General features: G+C 34.7%; 1 protein-coding gene across 1 annotated transcript in view; it reads left to right on the top strand.

Annotated features, from left to right (window-relative positions):
• LOC122570499 (glycine-rich cell wall structural protein-like) overlaps positions 1-7,903 on the top strand; it is a 90,832-nt gene extending 82,929 nt beyond the window's left edge. The window contains exon 5 of the mRNA XM_043732881.1: positions 3,306-7,903. Within this exon, the coding sequence (XP_043588816.1) occupies positions 3,306-3,436 (131 nt within the window). The 3' untranslated portion in view covers positions 3,437-7,903. The remainder of the gene's footprint in view (positions 1-3,305) is intronic.
• The last annotated feature ends 17,440 nt before the right edge of the window (positions 7,904-25,343 follow it).

Below are 25,343 nucleotides of genomic sequence, written 5' to 3'. Positions count from 1 at the left end.
TATATAGTTGATGTTTTACTTTTAAAGTTTGTAGAGAAATTTTAAGTAGATCAAGTTGACGTGTTTTTGTAGGATTGGTATTTTCTATGCACTGTTTCTTTGCGTGAGTTTGCCTTATTTACTTAATAGTTTCTAATCCTTTTCCCGACAAATTTTCTTTGTAGCCAATGATTTCTTTGAAGTAGTTTTTGTAGGTTTTTAACGATATTCATATGGAATATTTTGTCATTCTGTACGGACGTTTGCCTTTTTTCCATTCTTGTTTTTTCTCTAGTCTGTCGTATGTGATGTATTCAGCAAGAAATGTTAAAATTTGAGAGCACTTTTTATTAGCTCACCTAGTATTGTCGTTGAGATGTGGTCTTAACATTGCAGGAATCTGGAATGTTTACTATGTTTACTAACTACGCATGCATAAATTCTAGTTACATTAGGGAAATCTGATAGTAAAATGTTCTTTAAATAAATGTGTACTTGTTAGAATGCAAGAAACAACATTTTGCATATGAACCATTTTTTTTGCTGCTAATATGGCATATCTTTATTGTGATTAGTCAAGAACATCTTTAGTAACTTATCCTAAATCCTGAGCAATTACTTTATTATTGCTTTAGATCCTACACGATTTTTCCCATACTGATACTGAATATGTGTAAATAATTGAAACAACTTGTAGCATTAATATAAAGTATAAAATATTTATTTATTCCAAATATAAAATAACTTGATAATTCAATGAATTTCATTTCGTATATTGCGTTTCATTCCACCAGAGTGATCTCTATTTATAAATGTATGTATTGTTATATCGAATATATTAATTACAATTCACATATTTATGTTTTATTGCGCATCCTCTTACATTTATAAAACATACGGTACACAGTCTATACATGTTCATCAAACAGTAATTGTCGTCCATAAACTTCTACTGATCGCGTTACTGAATGTCTACGTATAACTTTCACGCTGTTCATGTTAGCTTTGTAGCTCATTAGCGCGAACAAATTCTCATCGTATTACCGCGAGAACTTCTCGACTTTATAACCCGATAAGCTCGAATTGGCTGTCCATAATACTATAGACAGATAAGAATCCGCTATACGAGTTTGTATATTTGAAACTGAGCGTTCACTCGTTCGTATAAACTAGATTTGACTGTATTTATTTATCAAATATTTTATTCGATAAAAATTGAAACGAGAGTTAAAAAGGATTACAGCAAGTGAAATTCGTTTTTTTCGAATCTCTGTCGATTCTACTGTGCGTTGAAGATGGTACAGCAGGGAACGTGAAAAATTCATGAAACGAATGTACAGTACGCGTGTTTTCATTCGCGAACCTTAGGTTCTGATTTAACTTTCAGATTTCCTCGTAGATCGATGTATCTTGAGTTATATAGGCGAATATTTCATTACAAGTTAAAATTTTACTTTTCTTCGCGATAGACACGAAACAACCGCGACTAGAGCGTGGAGAACCTGAGTACACACAGTGAATTTAGTTTCCAGTTTTAAACTCGTGGAAAGTACACTTTCCAAGCTGTTTCTTATGTATGCTCTCTGTTATTTTTGATTTGTTTCTTCGTTAAGTCGATTCCTAAGCTGCGTTGTTTTTTAATCAAAAGTTGGACATGAAATTCTAGAAAAATATTATATGGTCAATCGTTGGTTTGTTATCTTTCTCTATAATTTTTCTGTAATTCTTCTCCATATTGCAATTTATTCATCTCTGTATAAAACTTCTGTGATTTAGATAGATTTTTAGAACATGGTGAACATTTTTTGATAAAAATTTCTTTACTAGAATATTGAAAACCATATTCGGTATATTTTTACATCTTCAAATCGCTTATAGAACGAATTGATATTTTACATTCGATAGATTGAAAAGAGATTTATAGATATTCATTTTTCGAAATAAACGTTTAATGGTTTAGTCTCCATTTTAACTTTGTTCTATCAATGGATTTATTTTGCCAATTTCTCCCGGTTCTGTTAAAATATTTCTAGACAATAAAAAATGGCCTGTTGTTTAATTTCAGAAAGGATACTGTGTAAATAATATTTTGTCCCTGCTGTATATCAATTTGTTTTACAGGCTTTCTCGAATGAAAAAGAGCGTCCAAAAGTTGTTTTATTGACTGTCCACAATTTCGGAACTCGCGTCCTTTGTGACATGGGAAACCACTTTTCACTTTTCTGGATATTATATCGTAGATATTATAGTCAGTTTATATTCCGAGCAAAGTTTCACAATTTTTCATCGTTTTCATGAACGAAGCTTTATTTGCCTACTTATATGTTGCGCCTTTATAAAAATGGCCGATAAAATTGAATTATGATAGATGTTTATGTTAGTTTTAGACTGTTTATTTTTTATAAGTTTATAACTTCATTGAAATTGAACATTTTCATTTAAAATAATTTATAGAATGTTTAATACACTTTTGCCGATGTATCACAACCTTTAAAATACCTTCATGGAGAATAAACTGTTTAAAGATATTTTCGATGTTCTTTTGCTTCCTAAATCATCTCGGAGTAAAGAAATATTCAGGATTTCACAGTGAAGATCTGTTGGAAATAAATCAGAAAAATATAACGGATGAGATAGAACTTCAATATTCAATTGATGCACTTTCTGCATAGCATATTCTGCATTTGGTGCAGCTTTCCATTTTTATGTTTGCTCTCCGAAGTACATGAAATGAAAATAATAATATATTTACAATATATTCCTCAATGTTTTAGTTCAATCAACAGATCACAATCCATCAATATATTTTTCGAATGACATACAGCACTAAGCCCAGATATACCAGAACTGCGATAACTTTCGGAATGATCAGCAGTTCGAAAGAAAGGAAAAGCCTGCAGAAATCTATCATACGAAAAAAAGATGTAATATTTTAACCGAATAATCAACGAACCACAAAATGCAATTAAAAATTTCCACGCGGAAAGATACAGCTTCCAATCGAGCAAAATGTCAAACCTTCCACCCAGCTCGCTTCGATCCACGTAAGATTCGCTTTCAACGTGTATCGTCGATAAATCATCCGGAAGCTTCGAGTGACCATTCAAAATCTCGACCGTAATTCATCTCTGTCATATCTTGGCATTTTTCACGTGACCACATTTTGCACGTCGATCGTTCACCTTCTCACAAAGAGCCTGGCACGCTGTGCACGCTTTTCGTTCCTGTTTATTCTCAACATGCTGCATGCGTATGTGTATGTGTGTGTTCTTATAAAAAATCGATCTATTCGAAACGAAACGTGAAAACTGGATGTCCCGATGCAGATTCCTTAGGCAAGGCGGAAGTGTACATCTTCTTAGCGCTGCTGATCGGTTTCGTGACGGTGGTGGTGGGCTGTTGGCTGTCGGACAACTGTTGGTCCCCGGAACCGGAAGGGGTGGTGACCCTGGCATAGCCTAGTGCAGACTTCCGTTCATCCAGGCGATAACAACTAGTACGCGGGCCCTCCTACAGGATTCTCCAGGACTTGGTCCAGCAGAATCGACGACCATTGCTGGACATCAACGACAACCACACGATGCTTCCACCCGTATGAACAACGTCACCTTATGCACAAAAGAAAACACCTTTTGCCATTAAACCATGGTTCGCCGCCATTACGAGCAGCGTGCGGCCGATCGAATATCGCCCCGTTCTGTAATATCGTATAATGTCGTGGTTTCGCCACCGATAAAGGTACTCGACCGTAAATCCAAACGTTCATCGAAATATCGACATGTCTCCGTGGGGTGCAGCTAGGGCTGTGCCATGAACCTAAAACGGATTACCGATTGCGTCGACGTCTCTTTTTTCTCCACTCTTTTTTTATTTCTCTTTCGTTTTGTCATTGCTGTCTAGAGGACGTCGATGTTTCGTACAAGAGAAGTTTTGATAATTATTCGGAATATAACATTGGAAAATCGTCAAGGTCCGTATCGTGAGTAATCTTTTTCTGCGTATGTAACGTCCCTTGGATTTAGTTTCTAAGACGTTCGCAATGGATTTCAGTTGATTGCAAGTTAGGATTACGCAACGTTGTGACATAGACGGGCATCTTTATGTAGCTCGATCTAAACTTAATATGTTGACGATAATCATTTTCTGATATACGTAAGAAAGGTGATATGTCATTGAGTTATAGATTGGGCTGGATTAATAGAGAGATTCCGAAATAATTCCAACGCAGGACTGAATTGTTCTTTGTTCTAACGCTTTACTCTTATTTTTAGTTACACGAAGTTGTAATCAATATAAGCAATCTCGTTAACAAAGCTAAACTGTATTTGCATACTACAAACGTGCATACTATTAAACATAGTATATTAAACGTAAAGTAAAGTTGGTTTATATGTTGAAAGTTAAAGCCGACCGGCAGTTATGTGCAAGGGTAACGGTCACTGTAAATGTTCATTCCGATAGTATATTTGAAGATGATCGAGATCGATCAGGTGCATCCTGTTCTGAATAATTATCGAAGTTTTCATAAGCTGAAGGATAAACCGGAAGGAAACAATAATTGAGCGAAATTGGAGAGTACACCATGTGGAATTACGCTCGAATTAGATCACGCACACATTGTTCGTCCGTGAGCTATAATTCGCTCGTTAACTCGATCAACACTTAATCGTCGTCATAGGGACGCGACAATATTCGGGCGTAGTTCCATCGTGGATTCGAGCTTCCGGTTCGAAGGATTCTCGTGAATTAGCGGGCTAATTCGCGGGCTCGTTCAATGGTTGGTTGAGGCATATAGGTGGTGGAAACTTAGAATAGAGGTTTTTGAAAGAACAACTGATTATGCAGTTTGAGGTGTAGTAAGGGGTTTTCTTTGTGTGGGTGGTTTAATGTGCTTTTTATGGGTATGGTAAGATGTGGTTGTGGTCACGTAAATTTTGGGGAAGTTGAAGGAAGATGGTGAAGTTTTGATCGATCCTTTTTCTCTCTTCAAAGGAGGAGGAATTTCAACGACGACTGTATGTCGAAATATGGGGTATCAAATAGGATGGTCCGAAAATATTTTTTATTGGACATATTGGTAGTCCATAAACCGATTATTTCGAAGCGATATAATTTTTTATTCCAAAAAACATGACACATATACATCGAGATATTGTGACATAACAATCGAGATATTGTAACCATATGAAATTCTTTCGAATTCTTATTTTAGGATACTCATTTACATTGTTGGAGGAGGTAATCATTCGAATAGTACAAATACTCAGGATAAAATCTAAGCTTAATTCTAATTTTCGTTGTAATTGATAGAATAGAAGAATAAGAGTTACCAAATACAAATTAGGTATTCTTCGATACCCAGCTTCAAAAGAAAAGACACAGCCACGATTAACATATTCGCTGTTATTAAAATACTCATCCTTAAGATAGCATTCTTTCCTTCATTACAAATTTATTTATTTTAATAACAATGATCGTTCTGATTGTTCACGGATTCATTTACCCCTGTTAATTATTTTATTTGAACACACGGAAACGCTAATGTAACAGTTGTGTCGATAAAATTATTTAAATATCAAAATCAACGTATGTATGTTACTAGCAGCGAATGCGTTAAATCATAAGACAAGAAGCTAGATTAGCATCATTATTAAAACACAAGAGAACCTTGCATTTTCATATGTTTCACGTATGAACTCTTCATCGATTCTCCATTTCTCAGCTTCAGCCAATGCAGAATCGATCAACCTAAATCTTATCATACCCATAACGTCATTAACGTTCGATCATCACCATCAATCAGCTTACTAATCACCGACATACACCTTCTTGTTACATAAACGCAACGGTTTTCGACCATAATCATACGCAAATCTTGGAATCGAAGAAGATTCTCGCGAATTGGCGGGCTAATTCGCGTAGACCTAGTGACGTGTGGACAGGGCGCGCGCTCGTAAACAGCGCAGTGGTCGCTTTGAGGCTCGTAGTTAGCTGAATTCCCAAAATAGGTCAATAATTTCATTTGGAGCCTGGATAATGGGTTTCGATATTGACGTCAGGTTAGGTCCATCGAGACAGAACTAACGGAGGAGAAGAGCAGAAGAACAGAATAGTTCGAGTGCGATTTACTTCTTCGTCTTAATCGCCGCCCGTGAAAATTTACCGACTTCGTTGGACAAACTTAATGGCGGTGGATAAAACACGCGATATGAGGCTTTACGGGCACCAGGGTCCGGGCCTTCGAACTTTATTTTTGCCAGCCTCCTCGCAAATTGTACGAAATGGCCCACACGAGAGTAAACGATCGTTTAAAGCTGCATTACGGGGCGAACCTTTTCTATTCTGTCTCGGTGTATACTGAATCCCGTGAGTGCTCGAACGTTCCACGGATTATAATGAACAACAAGATGCTCGAGTTGTATCGAAATGTGATAAACAGACTGCGGATATCGATGCATTCATATTTTGATCGATACGATTGGAAAAGTGGATCTCGGGATAATTGTTTCATTTACGAAATATTATAAAGAGCATCGTGCTTCGAATATTTTATATATTTTTGCATATTGTACGGATTTTGTGAATTATTCACCTTCAAGTCTTCTGTAATTGCATAAGAACCCGCAGTTTAAATTGCGAACGTTTATGCAATTCGATACTTTTATAAATACAACGATGGAAAACGAAAATACTTTGAATATCAAATAGAAGCTCGTTTCGCCTATCGAATATTATAGCCAGCAATTTATTATATATTTTTCTGCATATTTTATATATATGTATGTATTATACAGCTGGATATATTATGTGTATTTTGTGAATTTTTCCACCTTGCAATCGCTCATAGATGCATAAATAACCGCAATCGAGTCAATTGATCACTCAATTGGACTTTATTGGTGTTTGATCGTCTGTTTCGAAATGATGGTAATAATCGTGTGCATAGCGATATTAATGTCTGGTAAATTTTGGGATGCTGTTTACTTGCTAAATCGAAATACTAACTTTGGGATGGTCGACCGATGTACTGGCCATTTTATGATTACGAGAGGCTGTGTCGAATGTTGATGTTAATTTCTGATTATCTCTGTGTCATTCAATCATTCAGGGATGTAACTTATATCAATGTTCTTAAAATATTCTTGCTAATTAATTATAGGAAGGAGGGTAATCAATTTGTATATAATACGTTATAATTATCAATGTAGTATAGTAATTTTACGATGACATTATTTTGTTGGCTAAGAGTGAATTGAAATAATCATTTTGAAAATCGATTTAAAGTATTGGCGAGAATTAATTTTGCGAAGGAGGATACATGTGCAATGGCAATCATGTTTGTAATTTTAGAACATCATCTCGTCGGTTGATTAGAAAGTGCTGAACTACAGACAGATTAAGATGCTAATGAAATACTAAGAAATTGAACTATCAATTTGGATGGAATCGATCGATCTTCTAGCCATAGTACGAAAAATCGTACAAGTGTTCAAGGTCGGTGATAATTTCTTGTCCTCTCTGCCATTCAATTGTTTAGAGAGAGTAAAGTACGAAATATGAAAATACGGGAGGAAAAATTGTGTTAAATATATAATATTAATTAAATAAAGATGAGGGAGAAATGGAATATTAATTTAAAACAATGTACATATTTGTATGATACGATCGTGATATGAGTAATTCGGAGAAATAATGCTCAAGATAATTCAATGTAAAAAAAATTGATTCTAATCAAATTAATCAAAATTTAGGAAAATTGTTTGATTCTAAGCGTTTTGAAATCTTCTAGTATGTATTATGTACCAATTATGCACACTTTGTTCATCGTAATCCTTCATTGTAAACGTTCGAGCATTTCCGCGATCTCACACAATTGTTTATTATAATATAAACTTTAACAATGAATTGTCACACATTTCGTAAATAAAACAGAGACCAAGTTTGTATCCATGTAAATTCTCTGCGTAAGATAGTTTAATAATATTTAATTATGGAAACGTTTATTACCTTTTCAGTCACACTCAACAAGCTGTTTCAATTCAAGAAGCTAAACGAAATCACATCAATTATTATGAATGATTGTCGGTTATGTTAATGATTGAAAAATTATTTTACTTTTTAAGCCGTTTTATAAATTTTCCATTTTGCCAATTTTCTACAAGAATACCAAACCAATGCTGCACTATCGAAAACTCAACTATTCACAAATAATCGTCATATTCCCCATAATCATCTTAATCGCTAGACTACGTTCATCATCATTCGTACACTTTCTCAATTTTTTAAATACTATGGAAACAATACTACAAAATTAAAAACAGTAATATGTATACTCACTGCTATTCAATAATTTCTTCAACGTTCTAAACTATCTGAAAATAATCCCAAAAAATCGACGATTTCATCTGGAATTTCATAAAAATGTTCCATCAAATCCACAAGCGATCGCCGCGTTTCGCGTCGTCATTACGATCATTAAAATACACACACCATTGACTGGTTATTTTATAAATTGTCTAAAACAATCAAAGACAATGGTACAGGATCGAGATCGTGAAGTCCAATTATTTAACAAAAACATTCTATTGAAACCAGGAGCGACCATTAAAGGTGCCATTACCAATTTTGGTTAAATGTTAAAATGTATCAATGTTATAAAATTGAAAACCGAGAATCCAATTATTTTAGAAAAATATTCCATCAAATTCAAAGGCCGTGGTGAGGTTTCCCATCGTCAGAAATTAATCGTCAAAAATTAATCGTCGAAAATTGTTAGAAGAAACGATTTTCGATATAAAAGAAAAACGTAATTTCGCCGCAGAGTAGAAGCTGCACGTTTAATTCCGTCTCTGTTAATTTTCACCAGAGCAAGAATTTAATAACCGTGGAAGGGAACGCGAGGCTTTCGAATATCGTTCGCAATGGAAGCTGTTGGAAGGTGCTTTGTGCTTTGCGACCGATCAGGCAAAATTTACGCACATAGTGCATGTATCGCTGGCCCGCGTTTGAAACTCAATCTTCGATCGGTGTCACAGCGGTAGTACCGTGTGTCTTCGAATTATGTACGCGGTGGCGAATTAATCGTGACATATTCATGCACCTGCGCCACCCTGGTGCACGCATGCCACTACTGCTTGTTCGATCGACCAGATTTATGGGGTTGTACCGTTTCAAAGCTCGTTTTCAACTACATACTTCCTCTATAACCAATTAAATAACGTTAAATTTATCGTTGTTTTTAATTTGTTGAAAATTCTATTTAAACATTAAATTACTACTATTATTGCATTCAAATGTTTAGAGGATGATTTTATAATTCGAAATTGTCTCATTGTATAGTGTGTTATTTAAATTACTTTGCTTTTGGTTAAGTTTCGAGGCTCCTTTTACGATACTTTCACTATGACCAATTAAATAATGTTAAGTTTGTTGTCGTGTTAAATTTCTAGGAAATTTTATTTATGTGTAAAATATTTCTTTCTACCTTCATTTTTCAGGGTAGGTTTATTAGTTTTCGTAAAGCTTTCCTTTATTTCAATTCTTCGGCGTTTGGTTAAATCGTTTCATTATTACTATTATTATTATAGTTCAGTTGCTGGTCGACGCTTTATCGTGTCTTTTTCGTGTTAACTTCAGGTAGGAAAATTTCTGCACGTTAGCCTGTGCATTTTGCTATCGGTCGACTGATTTAATGTCGGATCGCTGACCATAAATGAAGTGCAAAAAATATTTCCTGGAAGAGGGAGCTTCTTCTTTTTAACTCTCTGTCTCTCTTGCTTCTCTTTTAAGTCGTTTTCTCGTGTCTTTAGAGTAGGTACGGTTATAGGAACAGCGGAGAACACAGAAGTTCTCTATGATATTACGTTTAGAATCTGGTTTAGCTAACTGTTTTAGTAGCAGCCAAAGGTGAATTAAATTGATATCGTTGAGTTGCTATCGAGACGGACAAACTATTGAGTTGACATAAGCTACTTAATTTTAGAATATTTCCTTTTAATTTGTATTTTGTATTTCACGTGACGAAGAATATTAATCAAACAATCTGATTCAAAGGAACGTGGCCGCTAATTATCCTCAATTTATCATTACGCGATCTTTCAAATTTCAATTGTACGTTAAACCACAAATTCTTACATACCTGTACAACACATATATCGTACAATATCATATCTGTCGAGTTTTTTCAAACAGTCTCTAACTCTCTTAACGCCGAGTAGAATTTTAATAAATCTGGAAAGCCGAAAACTCACATTCTCCGCTCGTCTTACGAATCTTTTTCAGCGTTTCGAGCAGCGCACTCCGCAAGATGAAATCTCATATCGGTGGAACGTCGTTATTACCGCGTGATTTCGTTATCAAAGTCGTGGATGTAATTTCTATCTGCGATCTTACTCGCGGGAACGAATGCAGAGCGGGAAGAAGGCTAGGTCGGTACTTTTTTGCGCGTCCAACGTTTCGCGGCTGAAGTTAAGCTCGGGTAATCGAGTTTTTCTTTCGTTTGCGTCGATTAGATGATCGCGAAAAACTCGTATGTCCGATAAGAATAATTTATCCGTTGCCTCGTGAAGCTCGGCGATATTTCTGCGAATATATCCTCCAGAACGATGCAACCTGGGAAAGATGAAATTCCGATAGAGCGTGCCGCATAAAGGGGGAAACGTACGCTTACGAACACGTAAATCCTCTTCGCCGCAATATGAAATTGAACATACATATCGAGTTTCGCTATGAACGAAATTAATCCACAAGGTTTTAGTAAAATATTAGAGGTCTCGTGATTAAGCACTGCTACAGAGATGTCGAAGCTTCGGGGGGAAATTGAGAATTCTTTCTGCGAGGGGAAATATTGTGTAACAGATAGGCCAGAGAAAAGTGTTATTTATAAATATTGAATGATCGAATATTTGATAAGGGTTGAAAGCTGTTTGAAGAAAGATCGTGGTGGGTTTGGGTTATTCCGAGAATAAATCATTTTTCAATTTAGAACTTTGTTCTGTTGTGATTTTTTTTTTAGGACTGAAAATTTTTTCTCATTTTATTATTAAAATCATTTCGATTTTGTGTGATCTTTTCATCAAGTTTTAAAAGAGAAGTCTGATTCTTGGAAAAGTATGAAACGGCAGTTTTAAAATTATAATAAGTCCATCAGTCTGTCGCGATCTTGAAGGACTTTAAAGTTGTCTCTTTCGCTATTCAATTATATTAGCCATCAAGTGACATCCGAATAAGGAATCAACAAAAATGAACTTTTCAACTTTTTCTCACGTTCTCTACGTTTTGTAAATGTCACTTTGCTACGTAATTTTTTATTTTTTCGTTGCAATTATAAGAACTTTCCCATATTTAAAATTACAAATTACAGTTCGTAATAATTATAAAGTCTGTTTCACACGGATTCACTCTCCTCGTAGCAAATTATCAGTTTTACAGCTTTGATTAATTATAGCGATTACAGCAACTAATTTCAGTGTTAATTTTAATAATGAGACCCACCGTCGCCTTTTTTGCGTCGTGACGTCCGTATAGAAACTTTCACAATTAGTGGAACCGTGCGAAATGGCAGTGACACTTCCGTCTTTTTGTAACAACTTCGCTAACAGATAAAATAATCCCGTTAGAGTCTTCCAAACACACGTAAGCGAACTTAGAGAACTTGTCAGCCAGCGATAATGCTTCACTCGAATACGTAAACGCCGTAAATCAGTTCAACAAACACTCTAGTCACCCTAAATGCAGACGAATCGTACGAGTTTTCGAAAGTTAGAAAGCTTTTGGCGGAAAAATTCTAACGCGCGTTCCTTTCCACGAGAAATCTTGCCTGGTTCTAATACGATTAATAATTTTCCTTTTTCTTTTGTAAAATAAATAACTCCATAAGCACCATCAAAAATCATTCACGACTGACGTACAAACCATACATTGTCATATGCCATTAAACCTAATCACATACTTAAATAGAATGGCGTTTAGGATTATTTTAATATCAAACGTAGGAAATTATAGGTTTGTAATTTAATTTTATGCATCTTCAAACAAGATTTGAATTTTATGTGTGGATCGCGTTGTATAAAAATATGTAGGTCTTCGTTAGTTAATTAAGTGACGTAAACGTGAAAAGAGGTGACACTCCTTTCAAACTGCCACAAAACAGGACAATATTTATACTTTAAATAGTTATTAAAAATTCATTTACGTACTTAATGCATACTTCTATCGCGGTAGAGATATTTTTCATATATTGCGCTATCGATGTTTAAATCGCGAGTTAACAGATTCTTTTAAGGCTATTCTTGAATGTAATTACAATTTTATTTCAAACATTCGAACGACGAATATCGACATTGCTCGAATCATAGGTCATCGAATTTCTTTAAAAATATTTTTCAAGTTTAATTATAATTTCATTTCGTATCGTCCAGCGTCTAATAGAAATTACACTACGATATCGTATAACATTGCACTTTGAATAATATTATTTTGTATAATTCGCCACCATGATATTCAAATCATAGATCGTTACACTTCACGAACTTTATCCGCAAATTCAGTCGCAACCTTGCGTCGAAACTTCAAACACTTAATCACGGTTATATACTTTTATCACGACACTGTACACCTCGTGTGCCGTACTAGTACTATACACCGTAGTGCTATACTATCACGTATTAGTACTAAACTAATCTCATACTGATCCATTAGCAACACTCAAATCACAGATAATAATCAGAACCACTACGTCGTAACCGTGTTTCGAAACTTCGCCAACGATTCCACCAAATTGAAATTGCATATTTCTACGATAGGTTCATGCTTCTTCTACGCCACTACTAAAATCTATTACTTGCACTCAAATTACACGCCATTAGATTCCACCGAATCCCTTCAAGTTAGTTGCAACTTTGTTCCGAACTTTCAAACACTAAATCAAGATTAACACATTTTTACTCTATATACAGAGTATTCCCTACGATATAATATGAAGCTAAGGGATGATTCTATGTGCAAAAATAAATTAAAAATGTAGACAAACATTTTTCTAATTACCAAGAGAATCGATTTCGAAACTTTATTGCTGCGTGTCCAGCCTTACACTGATTTCACGTATATCGATGTACATTCTTGTCTCCATCCATGTTTGCATTTAGAAATATTTATAACAATTAGAACGAAGACTCTATCCGATGATACAACGATAAAGAGTATCTAAAGGAAAGAATTCATTCGCATCTGAGACTTTGAAAATATAAAATATCAAGATACTCGAAGCTATCGCACAATTTGGTGTTCGCGTATCGAATAAATGTTCAAAATCAATTCTTCGTACAATTAAGCATTGGACATTTCATATTTACGGATAGAATCGTTCTTTAACTTGATGAACTATGTACATTATATGTAGCAAATACTCCGTATAACGTTGCACTTCTCACATACCATACATTAATAATTAAAGTTACATTAATCTACTATTACCAAATCCATTATTCAGATCAGAGATCGCGAAATTCTTCCAAATTCACCTCCTTTAACTATCCGATATGAAAGTTTGAACCCTGGTGCGTGAAGTTAGCACGTGAAACACCCCGAAGAAAGAAAAAGATCGATTCACCGAAACTAGAGGAAAGCTTTTCCTCCGATCTTGCACTTCGTTGAGGAGTAAGTGACGACTAACGAAACGAGGGAGGACTGCGAACTGTCCTTACCACTTGTATCTAACTTTTCTTTTACCTACCGCTACATACATATAATTACCTTGTCAGTTATCATAAGAAATTCTCTCTGCAAGTCGACTGTGCAGTCGCATCATTAACGTTACTCTTAATGTCAACTTTAAATAATTTTATCCTGTAACCTTAATCTCAATCTTAACCTTAACTTTAATCTGCTCGACTTATCTTTCAAAGAGTCGAACTTTGTGGTTCTCGTCTCTTAAACTTGAGTTACCTCAGTTAGAAAAAGATACGTATCTAATATTTTTGGCTGTTCTTCAAGTTTGCAAGATTTCGTTCAGAATCGAATCGTTCGCGGCCCTCTCTTGAAAGTAGGGAAAACGTCTTCAGGCTCGACAAATGGAGTCTGAGCCAAAGAAAATGATCGGTTACCGTGGTCCTGAAAGAGAATCCCGTCGTGGAGGGCGGGCCTTCGTCGTAATTCATCGCTTTGTCCGGAAGTTCCATTCTAAGCCGTGCGATCCACGGCAAGGCGCGGTTTCCGCCGCGTTGGTTCCGCTGTCTCCGTGAAATTCGATCGCAATTTTAGCCCTGAAACTCTTCGAATGTTGGCCTGTCATAGCTTGACACAGCCAACGTATAACGTTGACTAAGCGCTCGAACGAGCGTCGCCATTTCGCTGTAATCTGCCGCGTGCCTCGACTATGATCCACGTGATGATTCATCGTGCGGCCGTGAGTGCTTATACGCGGATTGCTTACACAGGGTGTCCTGTTTTTGTTCACGGAAACTGATATAGAACGTATTAGATAGTGTTTGGGTCGAGGGGAAGTTAAGAAATATATCCGCAATGGTTGGGGTAAAAGAAAATATCCCTTGTTATTTATCCATCTTGCCGATGTTTATTTTATCAAACTTGTACTTGATTAGTTAATATGACACAGTTTTTCTATTACAGATGAACCAATTTTAGGTATAATTTTATTCTTTTATTTAGAATTTATTACAAGAAGTCGATTATAGTTTTTGATTAGATTTCTCTTCAATTCTTCCTCGGAACTTTTTATTTTAAGATACGAGAAGATTTTAGAATATTCAAGAGGATAGAAGAAATATCATTCATTCATTTACGTTCGCAAACGTGTAAATAAAATTGTCTTATTGTTTTAATACCGCTACCCTATAAGAAAAGATAAGAATGTTAACTATAGATCGTATATTAAGTTCTTCTCCTGTAATCTCTATTTTCATATTTCTAATTCTTCGTATGTTATTTGTTGTATGTTCAGTTTAATATACAAGAATCAGATGTCCATTTTCGTAAATTCTTTTTATTTAGGAATTTCATTGAAATATGCTTTCTTAAATAACCCCAACCGAACGTAATGTATAGGATTATTATCGTCTCAAGAGGAGAGATACGATGGTTTCGAAGGAATTATATAGCGAGTGCAAGCGTCAGGAATATTGCAATTGAATCCTTTTTAAAACGATTGTTGAATAGTATTGCAATAATGCAATTTTTCTGCCCGTTTTTATAACAGTTAAAAAGCAGTTGATGTTGCTTATTCGATAGATTCGACTATGATAGATAATCGAGACAATGGATGTACGTACATTTTTATGGAAACGTGTTAAGATTTATGCTATTCAATTCGACCGGTGTAACATACGGAGTGTCCCGTTTTAAAATATTAATTCAGATGTATAGTTTGGAAAGTACGCAGACATAAAGGATCGAACATCGAAGGGGGAATTCGAGGAGATGGCAGATGCTATTAGAATTTTATGGGGAAAAATCGATGGACAAATCCGCAGTAAAAATTTCAAAGTTGCTTATGATTCTCTTAGAGTGGTTATGGAATTTTTATTTTTGTAATTAACCTGGCGATGGTTTAATTTTTGTGAAACTTTTAGTGTAAGATTTGAGACTTTGATGAAACAATTCTATGGATTACGTATTATTTACTGAATAGTTTATGGAAATGAAGGACAAGCTTCTTTAATATTCTACTGTTGAATTTAAAGGAACACAAAATTGCTTCAGAGCTCCTAGGAGCTTCGCGAGGAATTGGAATATTGAGAAAAAAGTAATATAAATTGAGGACAGGAGATAATATAAAGTATTAGCAAAATAAATGGTATTAATTAATTGTAAACATATTCTTTATGAAAATAAGCAACAATATTTTTACTGTTCTTCTATCAAATTCTGAGTAATACGAAATTACTTTGAAGTTATTACAGGCTTCGCAAAATATTAGAATATTGAAGGTCTTCAATAAAATTTGAACTACAGCCTTAAGTGATTTTTATATTCTATAGAAATAACAAAATTCCTGAAATATTTTCAGAAGTAATTATCAATATGTGATTTGTAAAAGAGCATCTTTCAATTATAGAAATGTTAAAAATCAGAATATGAATAGGATTTGTATTATGCTCGGTTGCACATCTTTCATACTCTGTCCAGTATTCGACCAATAAAACACTTCTGAGTTATCTGAAGAAGTAATTACAGGTAATTCGACGAAAAGCATCTTTGAAGAAGCGTATATGGTCATCGAGCCATAATCTCAAAAGGCAGACTGGAAAAAGAGTTTAACCCGCTTAAATATCCTGCACGAGGCTATTTACGGATTTTTCTCTGCGTAACTCTAACGTCCTCCTCGACCTCCTTAAATCTTCACAAATTCAATTTTTATTCCTACAAAATATACAAAAATACGAGATGAAAGATAAAAAAAAAAAACAGGATACACGGTACACGTACTTTTCGAAGCATAGCCATACCTGGGGCACAGATTGAAACGGGTCACTCTGTATAATTATAAAATTTCTGTGAAAGAAGAGAATTCGTTTTCTTCCGTCTTTTGCCTAGATTTTCTCAGCTTTCAAAAAATAGCCGCGCTTTCATTTTATACGATTGGCATTTCGTATCGCTGGCACTGCGAAAAGAATAATATTTGCTACATTATCAGCGCCATAGAAAATTTAATTGCAAACTCTCCAGCTGTAATGCGTTCAATATATGCAACTGCCCCGTTGTTCCAGAATTCTCGTTCTAATAATGTTCGCGAAATATTTTCACTGGCTCTCTTTCGATCGATTTCTCGTACTACCGAAGACATTCCTACGTTCTTCCGTGACAAGTTTCGCTTGTAATTGAAATATTTCTATTTGAAAATAATTTTCAGACATGCCTAGATTTTCTTTAAATATTTGCTATATTTAGTTTTTTTAGTAACACCGTTAGATTTATTAAAATTAATCGTTAGCATTTTAGCTGCGAATACGTATACGCCCTTCTTCTCTTATTTTATTTCTTAGATTACTTGACAGCTGATTTCTTCAAAAATAAACAAAGTTTCGTATCTCTTCGACCCTCGACTATCATCGTATCGCAGATCACTACGAAAATTTAGATTAGGACGTTTAACTTTAAGCTGTATAAATTTTACTTAATATTTTCCACTCTGTATCCGCGATAAACATCGTGTAAATTATAGTAAAATATAGAACGCGTAAATTATAGAACGTTAAGTAAAATTACAATAGCTTAAAGTTAAGTGCTTGTCCTAATCCAACGATACTACTAGCTAAGGATTGATATTTTCGTCAGTATGATAAAAAATGGTGATTAAAGAGAGATTTTCGAGGGAAATAACTTTTGTAGAGCGAACAGGGAAGGCAAGTCTTTGGTACGAAGGAAAAGTATAGTAAATTGAATCTAAGCAAGTTAGATTCGGTCTGGTTCGAATGAAAGAAGCTCGACACGCGATTCTTCGTTCTCATGGCGATTCTTTCCGGTCATATGTCGCGCGAAGAAAAAAAGGCGGACTTTCCGAGCTTTTCAAAGCAAAAAGTGAATGGAGGCACAGGCAAGAAATGAACAATGTTCCTTGAAGCTACGTGAAAGTATCAGGGGAACCGAGGATACTCCAGTTTCCATGTATCTTCATAGATTACTGTCCCTTGAATACTTGTGCTCCTAGCACAATTTCCTCTAGCCTTTTTTTGGCCTTTAGTAATCCTTTCATATTCCCTCATGGTGTATGTATACGATCTTCGTTGAAGGTAGTTAAGAGAAATCTATTTCGAAAAAGGTACTTTGAAGTGGTTTTCTTCGTATTAAAAGACACTTGTACGTGAAAAGATCAGAAATATTGTATATAAATATTCGAGTGTATTTTAACGTATGTCATTGCGATTACCTTATAGAAGATAATCTTTCTTCTTCATTTCTTTATGGGAAAATTTATTCGAAAAATGTTTGAAGCGTTATATAGAAGTACTATCTCTTCTGATCTTTTAATCGTCGACAAATTTAGTTTCGTAGAGTTTGATTTAGATTAACCTCTTCGAGATTAGCTTTGGGTTAATTTAATTCTCATCGTTACGTTTTATCAGTTAGGGCAAGAAAATCTCAACTATGTTTAGAAACGAAGCATTCTATTGCTCAAAATGCAATTATTTCTACGTACAAGTGTTTTTAACGCGCTTCGTCGTTACAGCTCGATGTTTCCTCTCGAAATTCGATTAGGATAGTCGATCGTAAGTTAAGGTATAACAAGCTCAGAAATCCAGACAACGCTGAGATCGGTATAATTAGGGAAGAGATAGTGTACTTCAGACATTTCTAGCGATAGCAGGCACAACGATCATTCCGGTAAAGCGAGATTAACGAGTGAAATCAACGAAATTAGCCGACAAACTGGCTGTAATTTCCGACGTTGACATTTCATTGCACGCGTATTGCGCTCGATTTCGACGATATACGATCCTCGGATAAACTAAGCTTCGATTTTTCAATTGTAGATCGACGCGACCGAAATAAAATGAGGTAAACGAAACGGGAGGGAAAAAATAATAGTAAGAAAAAAAAAAATAGAAACAAAGTGATAATAACGTACTAAAGTGGACCAACGCCGAAGCCACACATGGAAATTCTAAAAAAAGGGTCGTAGAATAGAAGGGCCCGCTTGAAAGTGTTAGAAGTACATCACGAGTCAGTCTTTCGGCCTCGTCGATCATCTCTTTCCAATTTTGAACAATTATTCAAACGACCGTCTTCTTTAGGCAATGAAATAATTTTTCTTTCGTGAAATTAAGTGATTCTGTGAAGATCGACAAACTTTTAAATTATTAAATTAAATGGAATTTTTTCATATTACGTTTTAATATAAATTACATGAAATATGTAATTGGAGTCTTTTGGATGATAACTGCTACGTAATAGCCATTGTGTATTTATGGAAAATTTAACGTAATAATTATTGTGCATGTATGGTAAATATTTACAATGCATATATGCACAATATACCGAAATAACGTACTCGGTATAATATTTAATTGCGGCAGTTTCTATTTGCATTTTATTTTGTTTAATCATGTCCACAAGAATATGAATTTCAAGTATTCCGATGTAGTACTAAGTTTAGTCAGAATTGGTTCAGATGGATACTGCATACTTTCAAAGGGACCACTGATTGATTGCACTTTAAAAGTCTCCTTTAATGACCATTTTAATACACACAGCTAGATTGCCTCTTTAATATTATCCAGAAGTTCCACAAAAGAATTCGATTTCTACCTAAAAAATTGCAGATGATCTTGAAATTTTAAGAAACTGATGATAATACAAAATTGAAAACCACGTGGCTTCCTCTGAATCGTATGACATTCATCCGAATGAATTTTCACTAAAATTGTGTTACTTAACAAAGTAGATCCAATTACACATCTCGCAAACGTAATAAGTTCGTTCGAACTTTTGAAAACATTGACAAATTTTCAGCTTCAGAAACGAAGAATTAGTTAGAATTATAGGAAATCGTCTTTCCCTTTATTTCGATCGCGTGTAAAGAATAGAAAGGATTCCTAGATTTTTTATTATTTGAATGGATCTCTTAGAAAATGCACAAATGTATTGTTTTAGAGGAATAATAGGGAAAGAAAGGCGGAACGAAACGAAACGAGAACAAACAACCTGATATTCGAATAAATATTGCATCGAAGAAGGAAACATAGAGATATCACCGTGTGAAGTTCAGTTAAGTGAATAAGAAATGCCTTGATACGTTTATTGATCGTGAAAACAGATCTGGAAGCCCATTTCGCCACTCTGTCAAGTATTTATATATTCCATTAAGATAAAAGCTTTCGTTTGTGCCGCTGAGTAACTTCAGCCGTGTGATATTCTACGTTATTCTTCACTGAGTTTTCATTACATGAATTTTCTAACACTTTTAAACCATAAATCACCTATTCTGCAACATCTGGCGAAGTATGGCGGGTAACTTGGTGCATTCCACTTACTTCGTGTTTCATGCTCTTTTTATCCGAGTTTTTCGTGGCGAACTATCATCTTTCTCCTTACTTTCTTGACTTTCTTGCACGACTGAACTAATCTTATTAGAAAAAGTTTACAAGCTACGAGACATAAGTTACTAGGATTAACAAATTGAATTTATTAGGTACTTTTGTATAACAGTAACTCTATAAGCAGATTAAAACACTTGAAAATCAGCTAATTGTCCTATCTATTGTTTCGTTCTCCTTGTCTTTTGTCTTCAAGTTATGAAGACGAGCAAAATAGATCATTAGCCGTGGATTAAAATGCTTCGGATTAACAGTATGAAATCGAATCGCGTGATTTCTACTGACAAGTTATACGCAAGTTCTTAATTCGAAGGGGAAATTAATCTGCAACAAAATTTCTTCAATCTGAAAATATACTCATAATATAATCATAAATATATTCATAATATACTTAAATATAATCAGGTGTACTAAATCGAATAAATTCAGTGTTTTATTGTTTCGAGTCCAACTAATGAAATTGTATTATTTATAATTGTTTCGAGAAATACGTGCGTAATTTTATAACATTTTCGCTATGGACAATAAGTTCATATAATTTTATTGAAATAATTCGAAATATCGAAATCAATTTTCTTGACGTTATGATTGCTCCAGAATGACTTTTTCGCTTGCTGCAGATCTAACGAAGGAATTTTTTCTTTTTCGTCATATTTGCGAACCTACAGTATCATACTTCTCCGAAAAGTAATTCTTCTCTTTCTTCCACCGCAGTTCAACTTAATATCGTAGGAACTAAAAGTTGGAAACTTTGACGTTTTAAAAGCATCTTCCTGAATACGAATCACGCCAACAGCCGCTACCATTTTTATTACGTCTGTCACTCCTATGCAATTTTCTACTATTTATTACCCTTCTCTCGTTTCTGCACTTCTGATATCAAAACCTTTTATATGTTTGCAATGCTGGAAAGTTGGAGGACAAAATTTTAATAATAGTAAATAAATAATAATAGTAAATAAATATATTGATTTGTTTTACTGGAAAGATGATAGATTTTGCAAGAGTGATGCATTTCTTATCTACTCGAAATTTTTCACGACTTTAATCGAAAATTGTATTCGAAATCTCTTCATCCTAGAACTTCTCTATTTGAAATTTTCAATTCCATTTGAAGAAAGGATAGACAAGAATATGGAAGTCCTAATCTCTTTTCTTTTTTAAGTAATCTTATTTGTAAAGTATCAAATTAAAGTTTAAATGAAATAGAAGAGGTTGATTTTCTTGAAAAAATCTGCACGTCACCGAAATCTTCGAAGTTTATGAATTTAATCAAACGGGAGAACGAACTTATTATAAATATACTAAATTTCCTTCAGGGATTTGTAATTTTACAAAAATCATTTATCACAATTTTTATTATCGAATATAACGTCGTCTTCGACAAATGTGTCTCATATTATTGGTTTTTTTTTCGACGCAGTCGCGTATGTGTTGCATTTCGCGCCGACGTTTCGCAGACGTTGAATTTCACTTCTTCAGGCCAGACCTGAAGCTAATTTGTGGTCCGATTGCCTCCGAATAAAACCAATCATTGATGACACGCTGTCATCGTAAAAACTTAGAATCTAAAGGAAATGAATCATTGCTCGCGTCAACTACATGCGCGGAATTAGATTTAGATTTTAGATGGTAAATTAAGTAAACGAAGAAGAAGAAAAGAGCGACCGAGCCGAAGGACTGACGATAGTTAAGCATAGCGCATCAGAAACCTGATATCAGCTTTAGTTACGTTATATCGTAAAACGCTGTCTACAAATGGAGAACAGGTTTATAGGAGACAAGTATTTCCGTGAATTATATGTATACATAATAACGTCGTATTTATATATATACAATACACACACACGGTATATCGCGCAACTTCCTTTTTCTAGTACGTTTTTAAAAAAAAATTCTACCGTTCTGATTGTTACATTGCTACCATTTTGTATTCTCGTTGTACATAGACACGTGAGGATTTGTAATGACGCGTAAATAAAAGTAGGAGAAGGTCCTCGTATTTTGATATAATTTCGACGTTAGCACTATCGAAGATGTCGATTAGAAACGAATGTAGAAGAAAATGAATCCTGAGTTGCACATTTATTAGGCAGCTTCTTTTTTCTCTAGATCGAAGCCTGATTATGCTATTGTGCTTCCACTTTTTTCAGTATTTCTCTGGTATTATCTTCATTTTAATTGATAGTAGTTCGCCGATTGTCGTATCGGAACACGTGAAATCGATTCGTTAAAAAATTCTTCACGGAACACGAAAGATGGTGGGCTTGAAAAATTCTGGTGTTTCGAAAAGGACACAGGCAACTCGTGTCTGTTCTTTGATGATAACAGTGTGAGTACAGATGCATTTATTAGATCTGAGTTAAGACCATCGCTTAAAAGAATTTAATTTTTTGATAAAATTGCAATAACTTTAATCATTGAAGGATAGTAATCACTTCCAAAGCAAACTAGGTCATTGATAATCCAAGCGAAATTTCACCGTCGCATTTGATCCAAGAGAATTTTTATTTCCATTGAGAAAAGTTTCAAGCACTTGACTTATCGAAACGACTGTGTAATACGATAAGTATCACAGAATTTTTGCAGATCTTTCTGAAGTCTAGAACCGTAAGATAAGAGAAAGAAAGATTACGCTTAAATGATCCAGTTTGTCTATAGAGTGTAAAAAAAAAAAGAAATAAATTTTTACACGGAGTGTAGAAAATCTTCATTAACCAAATATCGTTGAAATAGAATATAATGAAAAAATAATTTCTAAAAAGTTTCTAAATGTATAAACAAATCTCGACATAATTAAAACGTATTAAATAAATTTCTAATATTTTTACATATGCTTAATTCACATGCCCATTTCGTATTTCCATGGAATTCATGATTTCTGTGCTCGTAAATCGTATTACCGTAGGTTACAGTAGAAATTCCTCTGCCCGTACAGACACCAGTTGCCCATGTCTGCCCTAAATTTTGCTAAGACCGAAAGGATTATTCTTCGCCTGCGGTTTCATAGTAAATATATTATCTTAGTGTGAGAGAACAAGCTCTCGAGCGGATTGTGTCGTACATCGATAAGCGTGTAGCATCGTTTCCTAGGCGTGTGTCGAGCGTTTCATCGTCGCACTCGCGACAAAAACTACCCCCGCGTAGTTTCGTACAAGGACCAATCTGTTTATAGACCAAAACAGTAACTTAGTAATCGTTACGCATTAGTTTGGAAAAAAACAGTCCAGAGTAAAAATTTTCACGTCTGACGCCTTTGTCTCTGTCGTTTCTTTCTCATATATAGTTGAATTTGATAATTCCCTGAAAATAAACATTAACCTCTCGCGAATTAAACTCGACATTTATTTCGCCATTATAAGAATTGTAAAAATTAAAGCGGAAGCAAATAATATATACCGTTTTATATCAAAATTTAAATTCACTGGAATTATGCTAATGTAGATAAGGTATTCGTTACGAAGATACGAAAATATAGTGGAATTATGAACAGCTTCTGAATAGAGCCGATTATATATAAATTAGTTGAAATGAAATGTCGAGTATGGCTTTACAAAGCCGAATGTTGCTCACAATTTTTCGATGAAAGAATAAAATATTTCAGTTGAACAATGACTCATTATTTAGCCACAATGTGAGTTCATATATTTTAATCGATATATTATACGATTATACTTTCTCAATTAACCCTTTAACACAGATAGGGTACACCCTGAAAAATATAAATTACCTTTTTAATATTATTATGTTATAGGTAATTGAAAACATAAGCCGTGACACGTTTGTTACATATTTTAACCCATTGTTCTCTACTGACGTCACCACCATAACGTTAAGAATGCGTCCACTATTATTTGGTCCCATTTTTACACCCAAAAGACGAAGAAAAATGAAGGTCGTGAAATTATAATCGTTTCCCTTTCATGGAAAAAATTTTCTTACTTCTTCATTCCTACATTGTACTTTACTGTTGATTCTATTTAAAAGATTCTTATAACGAGAAGGATGAAAATCGAAGTTGCTAAATTGTCGAAAGACCAACATCATTTACGACAGCGTCGCATCGTGTAGCAGAAACAAAACAAATATTCAATTGCAGACGCATAAATTTTTGCTCTAGGCTCGATTAAAGTCGAAGTTAGACGACCAGATTCGCGAATCTCAGGTTTGTTTTTCCGTTTGATAGTCGTTTCTACTTCCCCTTGCGAACTACTGACAGCAATTTGTTGCTGCGATCTATACGCGTAGATACATCGATCCCTCCCCCTCCCCCTCTCCCATTGAACGTTCTGTCGTCGTGTATAGAGAACTGTACTCGCGCGTGAATACTTATCGATGTGCATATACATATACCGGAAGTTTAGCTGCAACGTCCACTTCTGGCTCGCGCGAATCCTTGCGCGGGCAGTATGTAAATACTTTGGTATGCGTGTGCCTACTTTGTCTGATAGTTTGATACATTGTTATCTATAATATACATATATACATATATATATGTGTGTACATATAAAATATATAAATATATATATCGTATATACGTATATGGAATATTGTACAAGGGTACCTTGGATGACTGAACAAATTAGGAAGAAACGAAATAAAGAAAAAAAAGAAAAAAAAAACTAATTGTCAATTACGAAAATGGGAGTTTTACACGGACAACTAATTAACGAAATTAATCGAACGACGTCGACTAGTGTATCTCGCGTTGCGCGCGTAATCGATGTGTAATGTACGGCCTGTGCATAATTCTAAATTAGGTACAATCAAAGTAATCTTCGTAGGCCTATACACCTATTATATATATATATATATACACACGTAATACGTTATTAATGAGTATTCGTATGTAATCAATGCGGACTATGTAAGGAAATAATAATTCGATTAACGCGTTCCTCTTCATGGCGAAGAGACGCTTATTATAATAAAGATACATATGTATGTTGTATGCACGTAGCCGGGTAAAGTACTATTTTGTCTTCGTCAAAGTGTGATAGAAAATTGATGTGATGGGCGACCGTGCTGTGCTTCGTGTGATCCCCCACATCCCCTCACCCCCACACTTTAAAAGGTGTCCTCATTTACTTAATTACATAGCGAAAGGGAGCTTTTACTCAAACTAGTATTTTACTCGACCGTCAATGGCTGCTCATGTAACCGATTGAAACGGACTGATATATTCATAAATGGATCATTAAACGGATTTGTGAATGGAATCTGGAACATTAATGCCGTGTTATCTGGATACGTTTCGACTTGTGACCTAACACGTTGCATTCCCTCGCTCGACGACGTAGACGTATAATGTAA

Source organism: Bombus pyrosoma, linkage group LG9 (genome assembly GCF_014825855.1).
Source record: "Bombus pyrosoma isolate SC7728 linkage group LG9, ASM1482585v1, whole genome shotgun sequence".
Classification (NCBI taxonomy): Eukaryota; Metazoa; Arthropoda; class Insecta; order Hymenoptera; family Apidae; genus Bombus; species Bombus pyrosoma.
This window is presented reverse-complemented; position numbering and strand designations above follow the sequence as displayed.